Source organism: Prinia subflava, chromosome Z (genome assembly GCF_021018805.1).
Source record: "Prinia subflava isolate CZ2003 ecotype Zambia chromosome Z, Cam_Psub_1.2, whole genome shotgun sequence".
Classification (NCBI taxonomy): domain Eukaryota; kingdom Metazoa; phylum Chordata; class Aves; order Passeriformes; family Cisticolidae; genus Prinia; species Prinia subflava.
Window position 1 is genome coordinate 78,116,155 of NC_086283.1, and position 15,873 is coordinate 78,132,027.

Sequence of the window (15,873 nt, forward strand, 5' to 3'; positions counted from 1 at the left end):
AGCACCCAAAGTGAAAAAAAATAAAGTTGAACAGGTCTGAAGCCAAGGAACAGGTCATATGTCTAAAAAGCTTTCCATCACAACCTATATCCTAGAGCTAAGTTAGTCATGCCTAATAGTGTTTGTTCCAAGCTGTTCCAAATTATTAATAAAGTCTGTCTTCCATGATCAGGTTCACTTGGAGCTGAAAACAGCTAAGACAGCAGTGTACCATGGTGGATGAAACACTGGACATAACTTGGCATGTGCACTGGCTGCCCCAAAACCAACTCTGTGCTGAGGTGCTCCTCAGCAGGGTGGGCAGCAGGTCACAGGAGGGGACCCCGCCTCTCTGCGCTGTGAGACCTCACCTGCAGAGCTGCATGCACCTCTGGGACCTCAATACGAAAAAGATCTGGACCTGATGGAGGGAATCTAGGAGGCCACTAAGATGCCCCAGGGGAGGGAGTACTTCTGCTCTGGAGACAGGCTGTGAGAACTGGGGCTGCTCAGCCCAGAGAAAAGGAGGCTCCAGGGCCTTTAGAGGCCCTTCCAGTGCCTAAAGGGGACCTGCAGGAGAGCTGGAGAGGCACTTTAGTCAAGGAATAAAGAGGACTTTACTGTGAGAATGCTGAGACACTGGCACAGGTTGTCCAGAGAGATTGTAGAAACCTCATTCCCAAAAATATTCAAGGTCAGCCTTGACAGAGCATCTCGATCCAAATGAAGATATCCCTGCTCATTGCAGAGGAGTTGGACTAGATGGCCTTTAAAGATCCCTTGCAAACCAATCTGTTCTGTGATTCTCGTTATTGCTACACTAAAATTAACTTTAAGCTTCCAAAGGAATTACTTTTTCTTTTACCATAGTGTGAAAAACGTGAGATGATTAATTCATGTTCTTATGGTAAATTGGAAAATTATAAAGCTGTATAAATTTACCTGGCATTTATAACAATAGGCACTCGCAGTTGAAGAAAAGAAACCCAAGAAGTTAAGAGTTAAGTCTCCTAAACAAGTGAAGGTTCATATTAGCATGATAAAACTCCCCAAAATTCCAAATACAATGTACAATAACTCACCTCATTGATCATTTCTATTTCTCTAAAGGTGAGTCTGTCCAGCCAATCCACTTTCACCATGTGACCTTGCCGATGAGACTTGGTGAGCTGCATGAAAAAAACACAATAACATTTCAATTGCTCAGAGCAAGAAAAAGAACACCAGTTATAACAGAGATACTAATACGATATCAGAGGAAAACGAATAAAGGAGCTGAAAAAAATCATCTTGTACAGCATACACATAGTAACATAGTACACACCTGGTAAACAGCCAAACCATGCCACAAAAATAAGTCTACCATCTTAAATACCAATACTAGCAAAGACCATAATAATTATCCAAGCACATCACCTTTCCACCATTTTTAACATAGCAAAAACCAGAACCTATTTCTTAATTAAAGTCACGTAACACACACATTCCATTTTTTGTATTATGTTTCATATAGTAAAACTCATCAAGCCAAACAAAAATAAAGTATTTCAAAAACTAGCCATACTGTATAATTCTGCCTGTGTCAGCCTTACCTAAACAGGTTTCCAGACTGGGACTATAACTGGATCAACTGGAGATCTTAAAGTCATAGACCGCTTGCTTTCTCTCTCAGTCATCAGGTAAGTAGCTCAAGTTTTATTCCTATGTTTACAAGTTGCTGTAGCAATAGCAAGAACGTTGTTTAAGGGATTCATTAAGAATGGAAGATAAGATGAGAATATAGTACTTGTAGTTTCAGATACACTAACACAATTGTTTATGAAACATCCAGCAGCAGACCGCACAAATATGAAGATTGCCTTTTCGGCTGCTAAGAAATGACAAGTGTTCTTAAAAAAAATCAATAAGTATTGCAGAATGCAAGAGATGCAGAAGGACTAGAAAACATGAAGTTCCTTCATCTCTCAAAGAAATTCGTATCTGTCTAGAAAATGGCTAGCAAAGAGACCCCTCAAAATTATTCCTATTAGGGGAAAGGTTACAAACACTATTTCACTGACTTTGTTCTGTGGTCAGCCTGCTCACCCATGAGCATCTGAATGTGAACAGGCCATACAGTGACAGCAACTGTCACTTCTTGCCCAGCCAGAGCACAGATAATATACAGAGACCTAGGACAGCAGGATAAAAGGACTGGATGCTTGACAACATAACAGCAGCCTGCTGCTTTCATACAGAACTGGAGATGGTATCAGTACAAAAAAACAACACAAAAGATTTAAGACTTGGGATACACTGTCCAGGTTGCACAGTCTGTCAGATATGCCCTAGACCTTCCATAGCTTAGCACTACAGATAAACTGAAAATAAAAGTGACTATGAAGACAGAGAAATAAAGAGTTTGCACCAATTGTACTGTTTCATTATTCTCTCTCAAATCCTGACTAAACTGATGTCTAATAGTACAGGCACAATGATGTTGGGCTAAAGTCTGTCTAATCAAAGTCTTGGGGAAAAACACTTGGTCACAAATTCTTAGTTAATTTTCTTGTTCACTGCACTAGACAACAAAGAAAATAAAAGTTATTTTGTGTGTTTCAGAAGATAATTATTAATATTTTAAACCTTTTAACCCCCCAATAGAGGAAAAAAGTTGTAATACAGCAATTAATTAGGTCTGTATACAAGACCTGTAAGAACCGTGAGCATACGAAAACACATGAAGAACTGTTGTCTTGAATTAATATTTGAAGTTTAAAATAAGAGAGAACTAGTGTATCCCCTTCAGAGAAAGAAGCATTCATCATCTGATACTAAGTAAGATGCATCCCTTTAGATAGTATCTCAATATTATTATTATTATCTAATTTCATTCAGCTAAAGAAGGTGTGAGGGAAATAAATGGATCAAAAAGAACTTAAGAGTACTTTAAGTAGAATAAATTAACACATTACTCATGAGAGAAACATCTTCTGTCAATCATGTTTGAGCATGCTAAAATATTCCACACTCTTCTCATTAATATTCCTTAGTACACAAAAAATCTGCATTCACAATGCCTCCAAAATGCAAAAAGCCATGTTTTTTTCATCAGTACCACTTTTACTAGCACCATTAATGTGCTTCATGAGAGCATAACCATATGGCACCTCAACATGAAAGGGGAGACTTGCCACAGTATCAATTATTTAAGGTAAAAGGATGCAACTCCTTGACCCCCTAGTCACTGGTTTTATACAAATTCCATATAACAACAAAAAACACATACAGACATAAACTCAGAAGCACGTCAAGAAAAGTTATCTTTCAGATGGAGAAAAGATCCTCCACATGCTCTTCTCCAAAGTTACCTGTTATCTGGAGGACTCTAGTTTGGGCTCTGGTACCAGATATCAATCAATAGCACAACATTATTTTTTCTGTTTATTTAACAAGTCTGTTCACTAAACAGAAAAACAACAACAACAAACAACACCACAAGAACAAAGTCCACACAAACTTGCCAAGTATGTACCTAAGGTATAGTCCTTTTGCCTACATTTAAATATAACTTCAGACAGAGTAGCATGAAGAGGCATTCAGAAACTGATGAATAAGTCACAGAAAAACTGATTGTGTTTGAACAATGGCTGTTTAGGAGTGACACATCACAAGAACCTCTTCTCCTGTGTAAACAGCTGTGTGAGTGAAAGCTCCCATAGACACACTACCTAGAAACCCTACTAATTTCCCTAGCATCTGATGGTAAAACGGTTTTATAAAAAGGACCACAACAAAATATCAGTGAAAACACTCCTCTTTCAGAAATTAGCATCTCCTAAAACAGCTTTCAGAAGAGAATAAGGGCAGCGATGGTACTAGTTTTCTACTAGCCACTAACTACAACTGTGGAGAAAGCTGAGCTAGAAAGAGTGAATGGTAATGTTTGCATAACAGAACTAAGATGAAAGGGATGGCCAACACTCTATACTTTTCTTAGAAACCCACTGCATCTATCATTTAACCATGTGCAGAACTGGAAATAAGACTTGATATTTAGTGTCTCACTACAGAGATTCCTTAGGCCAGAGGGCATTTATTCTACTATGAGCAAGAAACGGGGCACCACTGGCTTTAAATGAGCTTTTCATTATAAACTCTGTGCAAACGGCACTAGTAAAATTTTGACCCTTAAATGAAGTTAATTTATCACTGTCATAAATCCCTAGATGAGAAAACGGTTCTATCTTTCACTGAGAGTCTCATGAAGGTCTGTATAAAACCTGGGAGACCAAGATCAAGAGGAAAGCTCACTGAGTAAGTGGACTGAGCAGTTTGGAAAGTTTGAGGTAAGTTTTCCTGAATAATCAGAGATCACCTAGTAAAACAGCTGATCAATTCCAGTAGTTTTGATGGCAAGAATATACTCTGCCATCAAAAGCTCAGAGGCGAAAATACTAATATACATATTCATGAGTTTAAATGAATGAAACTTGGGTTAATTTTTGCAGTTCTACTCAAGTTCTTTCTAATGTAGAGGTATGTCATACACTTCTGAACACTACACCACACAGCCTCAAAGCTAACGAATGGCTTCTGAAAGAAACCAGACTGTCCCCACAAGTCAGTGTTTGGAGATGCTCTTATTAAATCTGATGGAATTTTGCCTTTAAGCATCCTTAAGGCATATTCATGTTTCCATTCTTTACAAAGAATTTAGATTTTAAGTTGTTCCAACAGAATGCTATGTGTATTAGAAGGCTTTCCAAAAAAATAAAAAATTCAGAAGCAATTAACTTCTTTGTATAAATCCTATGAAACACCTAAATAACCAAAGGAAGAGAGCTCTCACACGACAAAACAGCACAGGAAGGTGTCCTAATTTCTCTCCAGTAAAGTGCGTGCTTGTCATATACATTTTAAAGGTTACTTGCTATTCCATTACCTTTGCCAAGCGGCTCATTTGATCTTCAGAGACTGTACTGCTGGTTCTCCCAGGAGTTTTGGTGGGCTCAGAGCCATCAGCTTCTACATTGGGCCAGACTTTCAAGTCATGCATTCCTTGTCGAAACATACTACAGGGAAAAATGTAGAATCACTTCAGTAAATTCAAAATAATACAGCTGTCAGAAATCAAAGTTCAGCAACAGCTGCAAGAAAATGAAGTGGCTTCCTTTGCTGAAATAACAAAATTGCATAATTGAACTCTATTGCAAAAGCACCTTCTACCTTGTGCTCTCTATAGCCTTTATTTTACTGGCACATGGAGTTTAGAGGAAAATTGGGAAGTCAGAGATAACTTATTCAGCAAGTGGAAGAAAAATGGGTAATTCCCAAAGTCAGTGGGGTGGTACAAGCACAAACTGAGGCAAACGTTCGACCTTCATAGTTTTATTACTTGTAATGAAGCAGAAAGCATCCCTCTTGATTTGCAAATTATAACAGCAACCCTAGGTCCGCCAGTATAAAAAAAATCAACTAAAAAGCTATATAAGTTGTATTTGAAGGTCAATCGACATAAAGCAGCCTTCTGAGCTGCCAAATAAAAAAAACCAACACACCAAGCAAAAAATACCACAACTCTCCAAACATCCCTTTCTCTGTCAGTGCTTGAAATTGAATTGGTAATTGAAAGTATGCAGTGAACAGAACTTAGCAGCATAACTGACCACATCTTTTCTCTGCAAAACCTTGCATACCTTGCATATTTGCTGATCCACCCATAAAAGATGTCCTAAGGAATCAAGTGCATTACTTTTGCCAGTACGAGCTGATCACTTAATTCTAACAACTTCAGGTAAACGCAACTGACAGGAACATTTTATAAATGAACCATTAAAAATGAGAAAAAACAATTAGAAAGACCATCTGACCTTCAATTTACACATCACTTTGTGGAATACTACTACAAGGGTTTTCATTTAAAAACTACAAAATTCAAAACTTTTTTGTTGGTTTCTCTCTATCTACTCACCCAAGTTCCACATGCTGAAAATAAGACTTATAGATGAAATTTATTTTTATCTTTTTCCAGGTACTGTGTTTTAATGTTTTAACAGCTACCAGCAGTCTTTGAAGCACAGTGCAATTGATCAAGTTCAAATTTTTGCCTTAGGGCAATGCAATTCTTCTTTTGTTAAAGCAGTATCCTCAATAAGAGAGATACAACCTACCTCTCTACAGTCACTTTTCTGCATTCAAGCATCATTAGAACACCTTTCCTAATGATAATCTAAACTTTTCCTGCACTTCAGTCTTACCTTATTACTTCTCATTCACTGGCAAGACAAAACAGACTATTTTTCCCCATTTTCCAGCGGTATGTACACACTAGAAAAATGTTACTACATTCTTTTTTTTCAGCCTGACTAAGCATAACACTTCCTCCACCACACCTATTGACTAGACATTCAATGATACAGACTCCCATATTGAGTGAAATTTGTCCGAAGTTGGTTCGAAAGAATAGAACACATCCCAGCTGAGTGAAAAAGGAAAGGATAAGAACAGGAAAGCCAAAGCGTACAGCAGTGTCTGTGATGCACATACTTGTAAACCATTTATGTAGTCAATGTTGTCTACCCATTTTACAAGAGCACCACGACATGGAAACACACAAAATTTAAGACTCAATAAAATTACAAGCCTGTTCCTCTGCTTTCCTGGGCAGCTGCTCCCTACTCTGTAGGTGATAACAATCAACTGCGAAAGAGTACCTGTGCCTCATGATCTTCCTTGGACCACAACCTATTTTTTTCAGTCTTCTCTGCCCTTGGGTAAGATCCTTCTAGCACGCTTGTGATCCTTCCAACCTTAGTCTCACCATCTACAAATTTACTGAACACATCTTATACTGGATCTTAGCATAACAGCTTTGAAAAGAGCTGATTTACTGAGTGAGATTTTACTCCCTATAAATAACAGTACATTCACAGCCTAATTGCAAGCCAATTAAATTTTTTTTAAAGTAATCAGTACTGGCATCCATGCATTTCAAGGGTGTAGATGCAAAGTGATCTCAGCATTTGCCATATTAAAATCCAAGCTTGTAGATTAAAAAAAAAAGAAAAAAAGAAAAGAAGAAAAAAAGAGATGTTGTACAAAAGACTTCTTTTATACAACACTGCAGCAAGTGTGAAATTATACTTAGGAATAAGTGGAGCAAATCACCTATGTATCTGATTTTTCAAACATGGAATTGTTAGCCTAGTTTAGAAAATATTTTAAAACTTCTCTCACAGCCCATGCTACGTCACTATTCACAGATGAGCTTCAGATGTGCACCAGAGAAGAAAAAGCAGTATACCCATATTTTCCGAAGAGTGAGACTGTTGTTCCTCCCACAGGAACAGCTTTACCAGGTCCGTACACATCCCAGATGGTCAGAGCCACCTGAGCATTTCGAGGCAAGTCTGGATACTTCACAGGCAGTTTCAGCCATTCGTTCCAGCTGCAGAGAAACACTACTTATTAGTCATAAAGCTTCACAATTCAAGTTACTCTCTATTAGTTTACACAACCCAGATCCTCCTCAGAATAAAAATTTCTTAGGGCAGATGGACTATTTTCCTATGGGCTTTAATCATTCAAAGACATGTCTGAAGCGTGACCAAAACGCTACAGACCAAAAGAAAAAATATTCTGGCTTGACCACTGAGTAGCAAGGATCAGGCTGTGAGGAACAGAGTGAAAATGTATCACTCCAGGCACCAGAAGTTACTTAAGTAGCAAGACATGCCCAAAGACACAAAAACCAATTTTATCGCTTCCCCTCTACACAAAAAGGTTGGTTTTGTGCTGGCTGGATAACACTAACTGTAAGGACACTTGAAGAAACATAAGCCATTTTGAAGACTACAACAGAAAACAAATCTTTCTGACAGAAACAAATACAGGATGCCACTAACTATGAGGAATATGAAAGAAAAGGCAAGCCACTTACTTCCATCTAGTGCTAAAAGCCTTGTAGGAAGTTCTAACTGGAAGAGCAAGAGGCTTCCCTTCTGCAAACACCTGACAAGTTACATACAAGTCAGAGCAAGTGTCTTGGTACAGTCCCGAGAACTTCAGCATAGGATCTTCCAAGAGCGCTTTGTAGCTTTTCTGTTCTCTTTTCCCTTCCAGACTTCCTCTACAGGGGAGAGAGTAGGGGAGGAGGAAAAGGAGAAAACATTAATAAACCAGAATTTATTCTATCCATAGTTGAAATCCTATTGCCTTTCCATAGCTTATATTTAGATTACCCAGTATTAAGGCTATTCTCACTTTGCATTACTTGCCTGTAGTGAAACTCAAACACCAGGGAGGAACTCAGGATGTGAAATGCTGAGCAAACACAGAATGTATTGCTGTACCGATTTAGGCAGGGTGGGGGGAAGAGCAGGGAAGGCAAGAATTACTTGTTTGTCTTTCAAAATGAGGTAACTTCTTCTAGTACAACCTGTGGATTCTCAGGCAGACTTTAAGTAGGGCTACAATAAATGAGAAGACATATGCTGCTATTATTAAAAAAGACAAAAGAAACATCAGATACTATTTGGAAAAATAAAACCCAAAAGAACTATGATAAGTAAATCTTAATTTTTAAGATCTATTAAATGTATTACTAGTTTTGGAAGCCAATCATCTCTCAAATCCAGAACAAAATAAAGTTCACTTAAACAGACTGTTAAAATAAAATTTGGTTGAAGTCTTGCAGCACTCTGCACAATGTTACTGTTAAGAGGAATTGATGGAATTTCTCAGGCTTCAGCTATACTACAATGAAAACAGTCATGCACATTAGATATGGCTGTCGACTCACAAGTTAAACCAAAAAAAAAAAAAAAAAAAAAAAGAATTGAAGTGGTGGTGATAGGAAAACATGTAAGATCAATCCTTCACCAAACAAAAAATCTATTTGCTTCCAGAATACCATTTCAGAGTAAATGAACATGTCACTTGCATAGAACTGGCACTGCACAGTCTAAGGATGACATACACTTCTGTGTGCTAAAGCAAACAAACAAAGCCAGTTTTAATTTTGTTTGGTGTAATGAACTGTCAAAGAGGTCACATGAATCTGACTCCTGATAGCACAGAATAGTGTAGGCTGGCAGAGACCTTAAAGTTCATTCAGTTCCAACTCTTGTCATGCGCAAGGCCACTTTCCACTACCATCATCTTTTCAGAAGTTAAACAACCCTTAATAAGCTTCTCCAAGTTAGTTTGCTAGAAAAGTGTAAAGTATTTTAATGCACCACCATTGGGTACTCTACATTTGAGAATCAGCCACACTTCTCATTGCTGTGATGAAGAAAAGTAATTTAAAAACAAACCAATAATTACATCACTGTATAGTAATGCCAGCTTCAACAAAAGTGCTTCCACATGCTAAGCTAGGAATATATTTACATGCTGCAGCACCTGGATCTTCCTACAGTAAAACACCCCACTAAGAGCACCGTGCTTTCATAGCGGCATGGAAACAAGCAGGAAGAGTGTAATCTGTTTTATCTCCTTCCCTTAACATTCAGGAGTGAGCTGTGACACAGTGGTGGCCCTCCAGTTCCTGAAGGGAACTTACACGAAAGAATGGGCAAGACTATTTTCAAAAACATGTAGTGACAGGGCGGGGAGGCGGGGGGGGGCGGGTGGGGAGGGAGGCTTCAGACAGAGTAGCTCAAGGAAAAAAAAATGTTTACTGTGAGGATGGTGATGCACTGCCACACGTTGCCCAGAGAAGCTATGGCTGCCCCATGCCTGGGAAGCGTTAAAGGCCAGGTTGGACGGGGCTGAGACCAACCTGGGGAAGTGGAAGGTGACCCTGACCATGTCAGGGGGTGTAACAGGATAGGCCTTAAAGGTCCCTTGTAACGCAAACCAATCTGTGATTTCATGACAGGTGAGAGGCTATGGGAGCCTGCACTGACAATCGCTGCCTTGGAGCACTTGGGGACGTGGCACACCTGAGACGCGTTCGCAGCACAGCTTCAGCCCGGCCTCTCGCCCGCCCCGTCCCGTCGCCTCCCCGCGGGCCGGGACGCTGGCAAGGAAGCAGCACCCTGAGCTGAGCCAGCACCGCCTGCCCACGGGCACCCCCGGGCTGTGGCACTAGCGCACACCGCCGAGGGGCGGACAGCCCGGTACGACCCCAGGGCGGCAGCAACCGCTTCCCACTGAGCCCCGACGCCGCTCACTCACATCTTCAGCTGCACGTTGATGTCCAGGTCGCAGCTGTACACATAATAGAGCCTCTCGGTCTCGCCCATGGCCGCCGCCGCTACTCCCCGCCCGCCCCTTCAGCGGCCGCGGGCAGCAGCGCCGGCCTCCCCTGCCGCGCTCCGAGCATGCGCCGCCACCGCCATCTTGAGTAAGGGAGGAAGGAGCGCTGCCGGCCCTTGACCAAAATGGCCGCCGGACCGCGGCCGCCAGCGCGTCCCCTCTTCCGCCCCGGCCCGCGCCGTGGATGCGCGGCGCGGCGGGGAGGCGGCAGCGCGGCGGCCAGATGGCTTCTCTGGCCCTGGGGGCTAAGAGGGATTGGCGCCTGGCAGCAGCCTCACAGAATCGCAGAGTATCCTGAATTTGAAGGGACCCACAAAGACCATCGAGTCCAGCTCCTGGCCCTGCACAGGATGTCCCAGCCAAATGCTAGGAACTATGTGACTGAGAGCATTGCCCAAGGGCTTCCTAAACTCAGGCTTGGTGCTGTGACACATCCCTGACAGTCTGTTCCGGTACCCAGCCACCCTCTGGAAGTTAAACCTTTTCCTGAAATCTAACCTAAACCTCCCGTAACTCAGCTTCATGCCACTCCTTCAGATGCTATTGCTAGTTGCAAGAATGAAAAGATCAGTACCTGCCCTTCCTCTTCCTCTCATAAGGATCTCTAAGACCACAATTGTCCCCTCAGTCTTCTCCAGGCTTAACAAACTAAGTCACCTCTGCTACTGCTCTTAAGGATTCACCACCAGACCTTTCACAATTCTCGTGCCCTCCTTTGGACCCTCATAGAATAGTTTGGCTTGGAAGGGAACTTAAAGCCTTTTTATTTCCAACCACCTGTCATGGACAGGGACACCTATCTCTAGACCAGGGCTCCCCCCAGAGTTCAGAGCCCCATCCAACCACACCATTATTTATACAGAGTTAATAACTTTTCCAGCAAAGCCCCTCTTTTATGATTAATTAAGTAGTTTTCATATAAGTTAAATAATCTTAGTTCAAGGAAATAGTTTTCACCAGGCCAGGGGTCACACAATGATTCTACATCTGGCACAGGCAGCCAGAAACTACCCACAACTAAAATACTGTAAATTAATATATGATTAGGAAAAAACACACACAAAAAAACCAACCAACCAAACAAACAAACAAACAAAAAAAACCCAAACAAAACCACCACAAACTAACAAACAAACAAAAAAAAAAAACCAAAAAAACCCACCCAAAACCCCCAGTGTTTTGCGAATTAACACAGATTGTGAGCACCTTTAAGTGATAAAAATGCAGATACTATACGCATACAGTCATTGTTTTTCTAGACTTATTCTCTCTATGTAGGCAAAGTTGCCACCACTGACAAACAGAAGTTTTGTGTTTTATGATCCTCTATAGCTGCTGAACTTCTCAGGACTGCTTTTTATACTGCAAAAGTATAAAAAATGTTATTTTGCTCTAGCTCACTGTACTTAGAACATTGTTGGTCCTAAGGAAGCATCCAGACAGATGCTCCCTCACAGCACAGCTCAGACTAAAAAAAAAAAAAAAAAAAAAAAAAAAAAAAAAAAAAAAAGATAATTGAGATAATTGTCACCTGGAAGCAGTATTTTCTCTTCTATTTTCACAGCAGGACAGGTTTAACAGGTGGATGTGGAAGGACATATCAACTAGTCCTCTTCTCCTGCAAGTCAGCAGCTATGAGGGAAAGAGGCCAAAGCAGGGGAGCAAGACTTATTTTGAGAGAAGGAGGACTTTTTCACCTCAACACTTTTTCTTCTCCCTCAAGTACTGTGACCAGAAGGTCTTTCCTTCCTTTTTCTCCAAAACAAACAGGAAATTAGAGAAGTCCATAATCTAGAATCTATGTCATTACAATGAAGTCTTTGCTTTCCAGCACTACCATGCTCGCCTGTATCAGGAGGGCAAAACATAAGTATAATTAAGTGCCAAATTTCTCTGGACAGTAAAGGTATGTTTTATCCATCTTTTCTATCTGAAATCCCCACTTTCTCATCCCTTTTACAGTTTCAACAGTCTTGGCAGCTGCCATTTGTTGCCTGCCTCATAATTTTTGATAACTTCTGTTTGTTACTTTGCTTCCATCCCTGATTTTTTTTTTTCATAAAATTTCTGCTTTCCATAACAGGAATAAACAAACATACTTTTCTCCTTGGGTGTGAAGAAAAAATAAAACATAACCTGCAAAAAATTAAAAGACAAATAAATCTCACTGTTTTAAAGTTAAGCAATATATGTCTCTGTGCAGAAACAATAAGTACATTCATATGTGTGTGCTTGTTTTGGTATGATTTTTTTATCAGGAAAAATTAGATTCTTTCTCAATTAATGAAATTAGTGGTATCAGTTTAATAATCTTCAGTCTGTTGCACCACTACAGGCATTTTTAGATAATTTTTGAAGCTTTGTTTAAAAAACAAAAAGAAAACAAAAAAGCTAAGGAGAAAGAAATTACAGAAAGCCTCTGAAAAAGACATTAAAAAAACTTTTTGAAGTGGTTTATCTCCCAACTTTTTCAGATTTCAGTATGTCTAACTAGTTAGGTAGATAAGATGAGGCAAAAGAAGAGAAAAATGTTTAGGAGAGACATTTTTGACAATAAAATTGAAGAAAGATGCCATTTCAATCAGAAATGTCAGTTTATACCACTTTCTTGTATTAATAACCTTACTTTTCTATGTTCTCAGATACTGTCACAGAGGCAGAGAGGAAGAATATTTTTCACCTTGAAGAGTTCTGAAGTACTTGGAAGAGGCAGTGATAAACATCCAGGACCATTGCTGCTGCTCTGACATGGTTCTAGCTGGAGGTGACAGGTATCTATACTGCCACACACCTACAGCTGGTAAGGCTGAATGGGGCCTTTCCCCGTAGAGCAGATGCAGAGGTAGATAAGGACATTTTCCTCTTTTATTCTCTGCTGCTACTTCTGTGTGTCCTTTGGGGCACTTGACATTTGTGGCAACATCTCTACTAAATGATAAAAGCAACCACCATGGGCTGTTGGCCCTGAGTCAAGTAGTTCATATGACCCACAGCTACCCTCTCTTGATCTGGCCCCTGCAGATATGGTCCATCCATATCGCAACTGCTCCATCTCTCCTCTCTCCTAAGTTTTGGCCACTCCTGTGGCCAAAAGATATGATCATTTATGTGTGTGTTTTCCAGCTCAAAGTACCTGATGCAGTAGCAGAGTGTGCTGGCTCAGGTTTCCCAGAGAAGTTTTGGTTGCCCTATCCCTGGAAATGTTCAAGGCCAAGTTGGATGGAGCTTGAAGCAATCTGATATAGTGGAAGGTGTCCCTCCCATGGCAGAGGAGGAGGAGGAGGTTGGAACAAGAGGATCCTTAAGATCCTTTCCAATCCAAATCATTCTGTGGTTCTATGATCATACGATGTAAGGGTTGTTTTACAGGAAGGTTTTTGTAGTGTGACACCTAGGGCATGTCTTGAGAGCACTTTGTGGTGGGTGCATGTTTCTAGTTTTGGCCTCTTGAAGAAAGGCAGGATTATTCCAAGTGTTGCATTTCGTACGAGGCTCATCTGTTCTGTTGTTGATCTGCTGATAAGCAAACTCTCCTAGAAACTTTGTTTGGGTTTCTTCCTTAAGAAGGCTAATATATGCCACAAAGGAGCCCGGAAGTGAACTAGTGTGCAATTACATATATGTTGATAGCAGTAGCATGTTCTGAAAGCAAGCCAGAGTGTTAAGATTTGTGAAGCTCCAAGTGCATTGTGAAGCAAATTCTGACTTCCATTATGCCAGCAGAAGAAGGGGCATCTGTCCCTTCTAGCCTTGAGGTGAAGCTGAGAGTGACATGAGGGACTATTGGGATTTACTGGTGGCGAGTCCCTCCTGCTTAAGGCCCATGACCCCATTTCAGGGAGTTCTGTGTCCAAGTAGTGTCATAGAAATCAGTCTCCTGCTCCACCACAGCTCTGCCTCACCCAGCCATAGACTCCACTGAGCCAATTCCCACTCTTAAACTAATGTTCCATCCCCACAGAAGTGCCTGATACCCCAGTCTGAATCTGCCTGGGTAGCACTGCAAGTCATCCCTTCTTTCTGCAGTGGGAAAGTGCCTGGCTTTCTGCCCCAGGACAGCCCAGGAACATGTTTTTGTAGTGCTCTAACATTTACCTGAGTATTTGAAACACCAATTTAACTTTGCATATGTAAGTGTTTAAAATTTCTTTGGAAAAAAGTACACCAAGAGAAATACATTTTTTTTTCTCATGAAGACTATAAGTAACTGACTAGCTACACCTAGATTTAGTTACTTGCTGATATTATGCTATTCTTGTCATTGGAAAAAATATAGCAAGCATGAGATTGCACTCTTCATTGCTCTGCTCATGCATTAGAATCTCCCCTACCCCTCTTCTGTTTTTCAGCCTGATAGTTTGTCAGCTCCCAGAAGTCTGATGAGGTGAAGCACTGAGAAAACAGTGGGAGCGATAGAGAGGTCTGCTACTGACACAATTCTGTTTGGAAGGAATGGAGCTATTTTTCTTGTTTTGAAGCAGAAGTGTAACTTGCAGTTCACATTCTACTGATAGGCACAGAAAAATATGGAACCTCTCAATCCCACCAGGTAATATAAGCCATCTGCCAGAAAACAACACTGATTCCTCATACACCATTTATTTTCTGCTGGTGGGACTACCACAATAGGGAAGAAGACTGATCAGATGTCCAGCCATGACCCACACGGCTTGTAGAGATTTTCAGCAAAGTTGTTGAAAGTAGCTGTGTTGTCAGACATGTTTTATCTTTCCTGAATGTGCACATCTGTCCACTAAAAACTGGACTGAGATATCTAGGAACTATACATAACCGTTAGTGCATCTATTAGACGATAATGACTTTCACTCACTAATGAACTGGAACAGAACCGACTTGGCAACTGCCGTTTTCCATCTAATAGCATCCTCAGAAAGACTTGACATGCTAAATGTAAAGGAGAGACTTTCTGCTATTCAAATACCACAGTGGTGGTCAGGTTTTCAGAACCACAGTGGATAGGTGGTTAGCACTTAGTTACTGTATTTCCTTTAAAAATGGATAAGAATGGAGTTTTAGGAAATATTATCCCTTCCCTTCCCTTCCCTTCCCTTCCCTTCCCTTCCCTTCCCTTCCCTTCCCTTCCCTTCCCTTCCCTTCCCTTCCCTTCCCTTCCCTTCCCTTCCCTTCCCTTCCCTTCCCTTCCCTTCCCTTCCCTTCCCTTCCCTTCCCTTCCCTTCCCTTCCCTTCCCTTCCCTTCCCTTCCCTTCCCTTCCCTTCCCTTCCCTTCCCTTCCCTTCCCTTCCCTTCCCTTCCCTTCCCTTCCCTTCCCTTCCCTTCCCTTCCCTTCCCTTCCCTTCCCTTCCCTTCCCTTCCCGCACCTTCCCTTCCCTTCCCTTCCCTTCCCGCACCTTCCCTTCCCGCACCTTCCCTTCCCTTCCCGCACCTTCCCTTCCCTTCCCGCACCTTCCCTTCCCGCACCTTCCCTTCCCGCACCTTCCCTTCCCGCACCTTCCCTTCCCTTCCCTTCCCTTCCCTTCCCTTCCCTTCCCTTCCCTTCCCTTCCCTTCCCTTCCCTTCCCTTCCCTTCCCTTCCCTTCCCTTCCCTTCCCTTCCCTTCCCTTCCCTTCCCTTCCCTTCCCTTCCCTTCCCTTCCCTTCCCTTCCCTTCCCTTCCCTTCCCTTCCCTTCCCTT

At 41.4% G+C, this 15,873-nt stretch overlaps 1 protein-coding gene across 4 annotated transcripts in view; it reads right to left on the minus strand.

Annotated features, from left to right (window-relative positions):
* Nucleotides 1-10,308, minus strand: part of PIK3C3 (phosphatidylinositol 3-kinase catalytic subunit type 3) — a 77,710-nt gene extending 67,402 nt beyond the window's left edge. Inside the window, exons 1-5 of one of the 4 annotated variants that reach the window (XM_063422479.1) lie at nt 10,141-10,304; nt 7,901-8,089; nt 7,265-7,408; nt 4,904-5,033; nt 1,062-1,148 (exon numbers count right to left, since the gene is read on the minus strand). In XM_063422479.1, coding sequence (XP_063278549.1) covers nt 1,062-1,148; nt 4,904-5,033; nt 7,265-7,408; nt 7,901-8,089; nt 10,141-10,208 — 618 coding nt within the window. In that variant the 5' untranslated portion in view covers nt 10,209-10,304. Of the gene's footprint in view, nt 1-1,061; nt 1,149-4,903; nt 5,034-7,264; nt 7,409-7,900; nt 8,090-10,140 lie in introns of all 4 variants that reach the window. The other 3 variants (XM_063422481.1, XM_063422478.1, XM_063422480.1) reach the window with 3 other exon arrangements.
* Nucleotides 10,309-15,873: the final 5,565 nt, after the last annotated feature.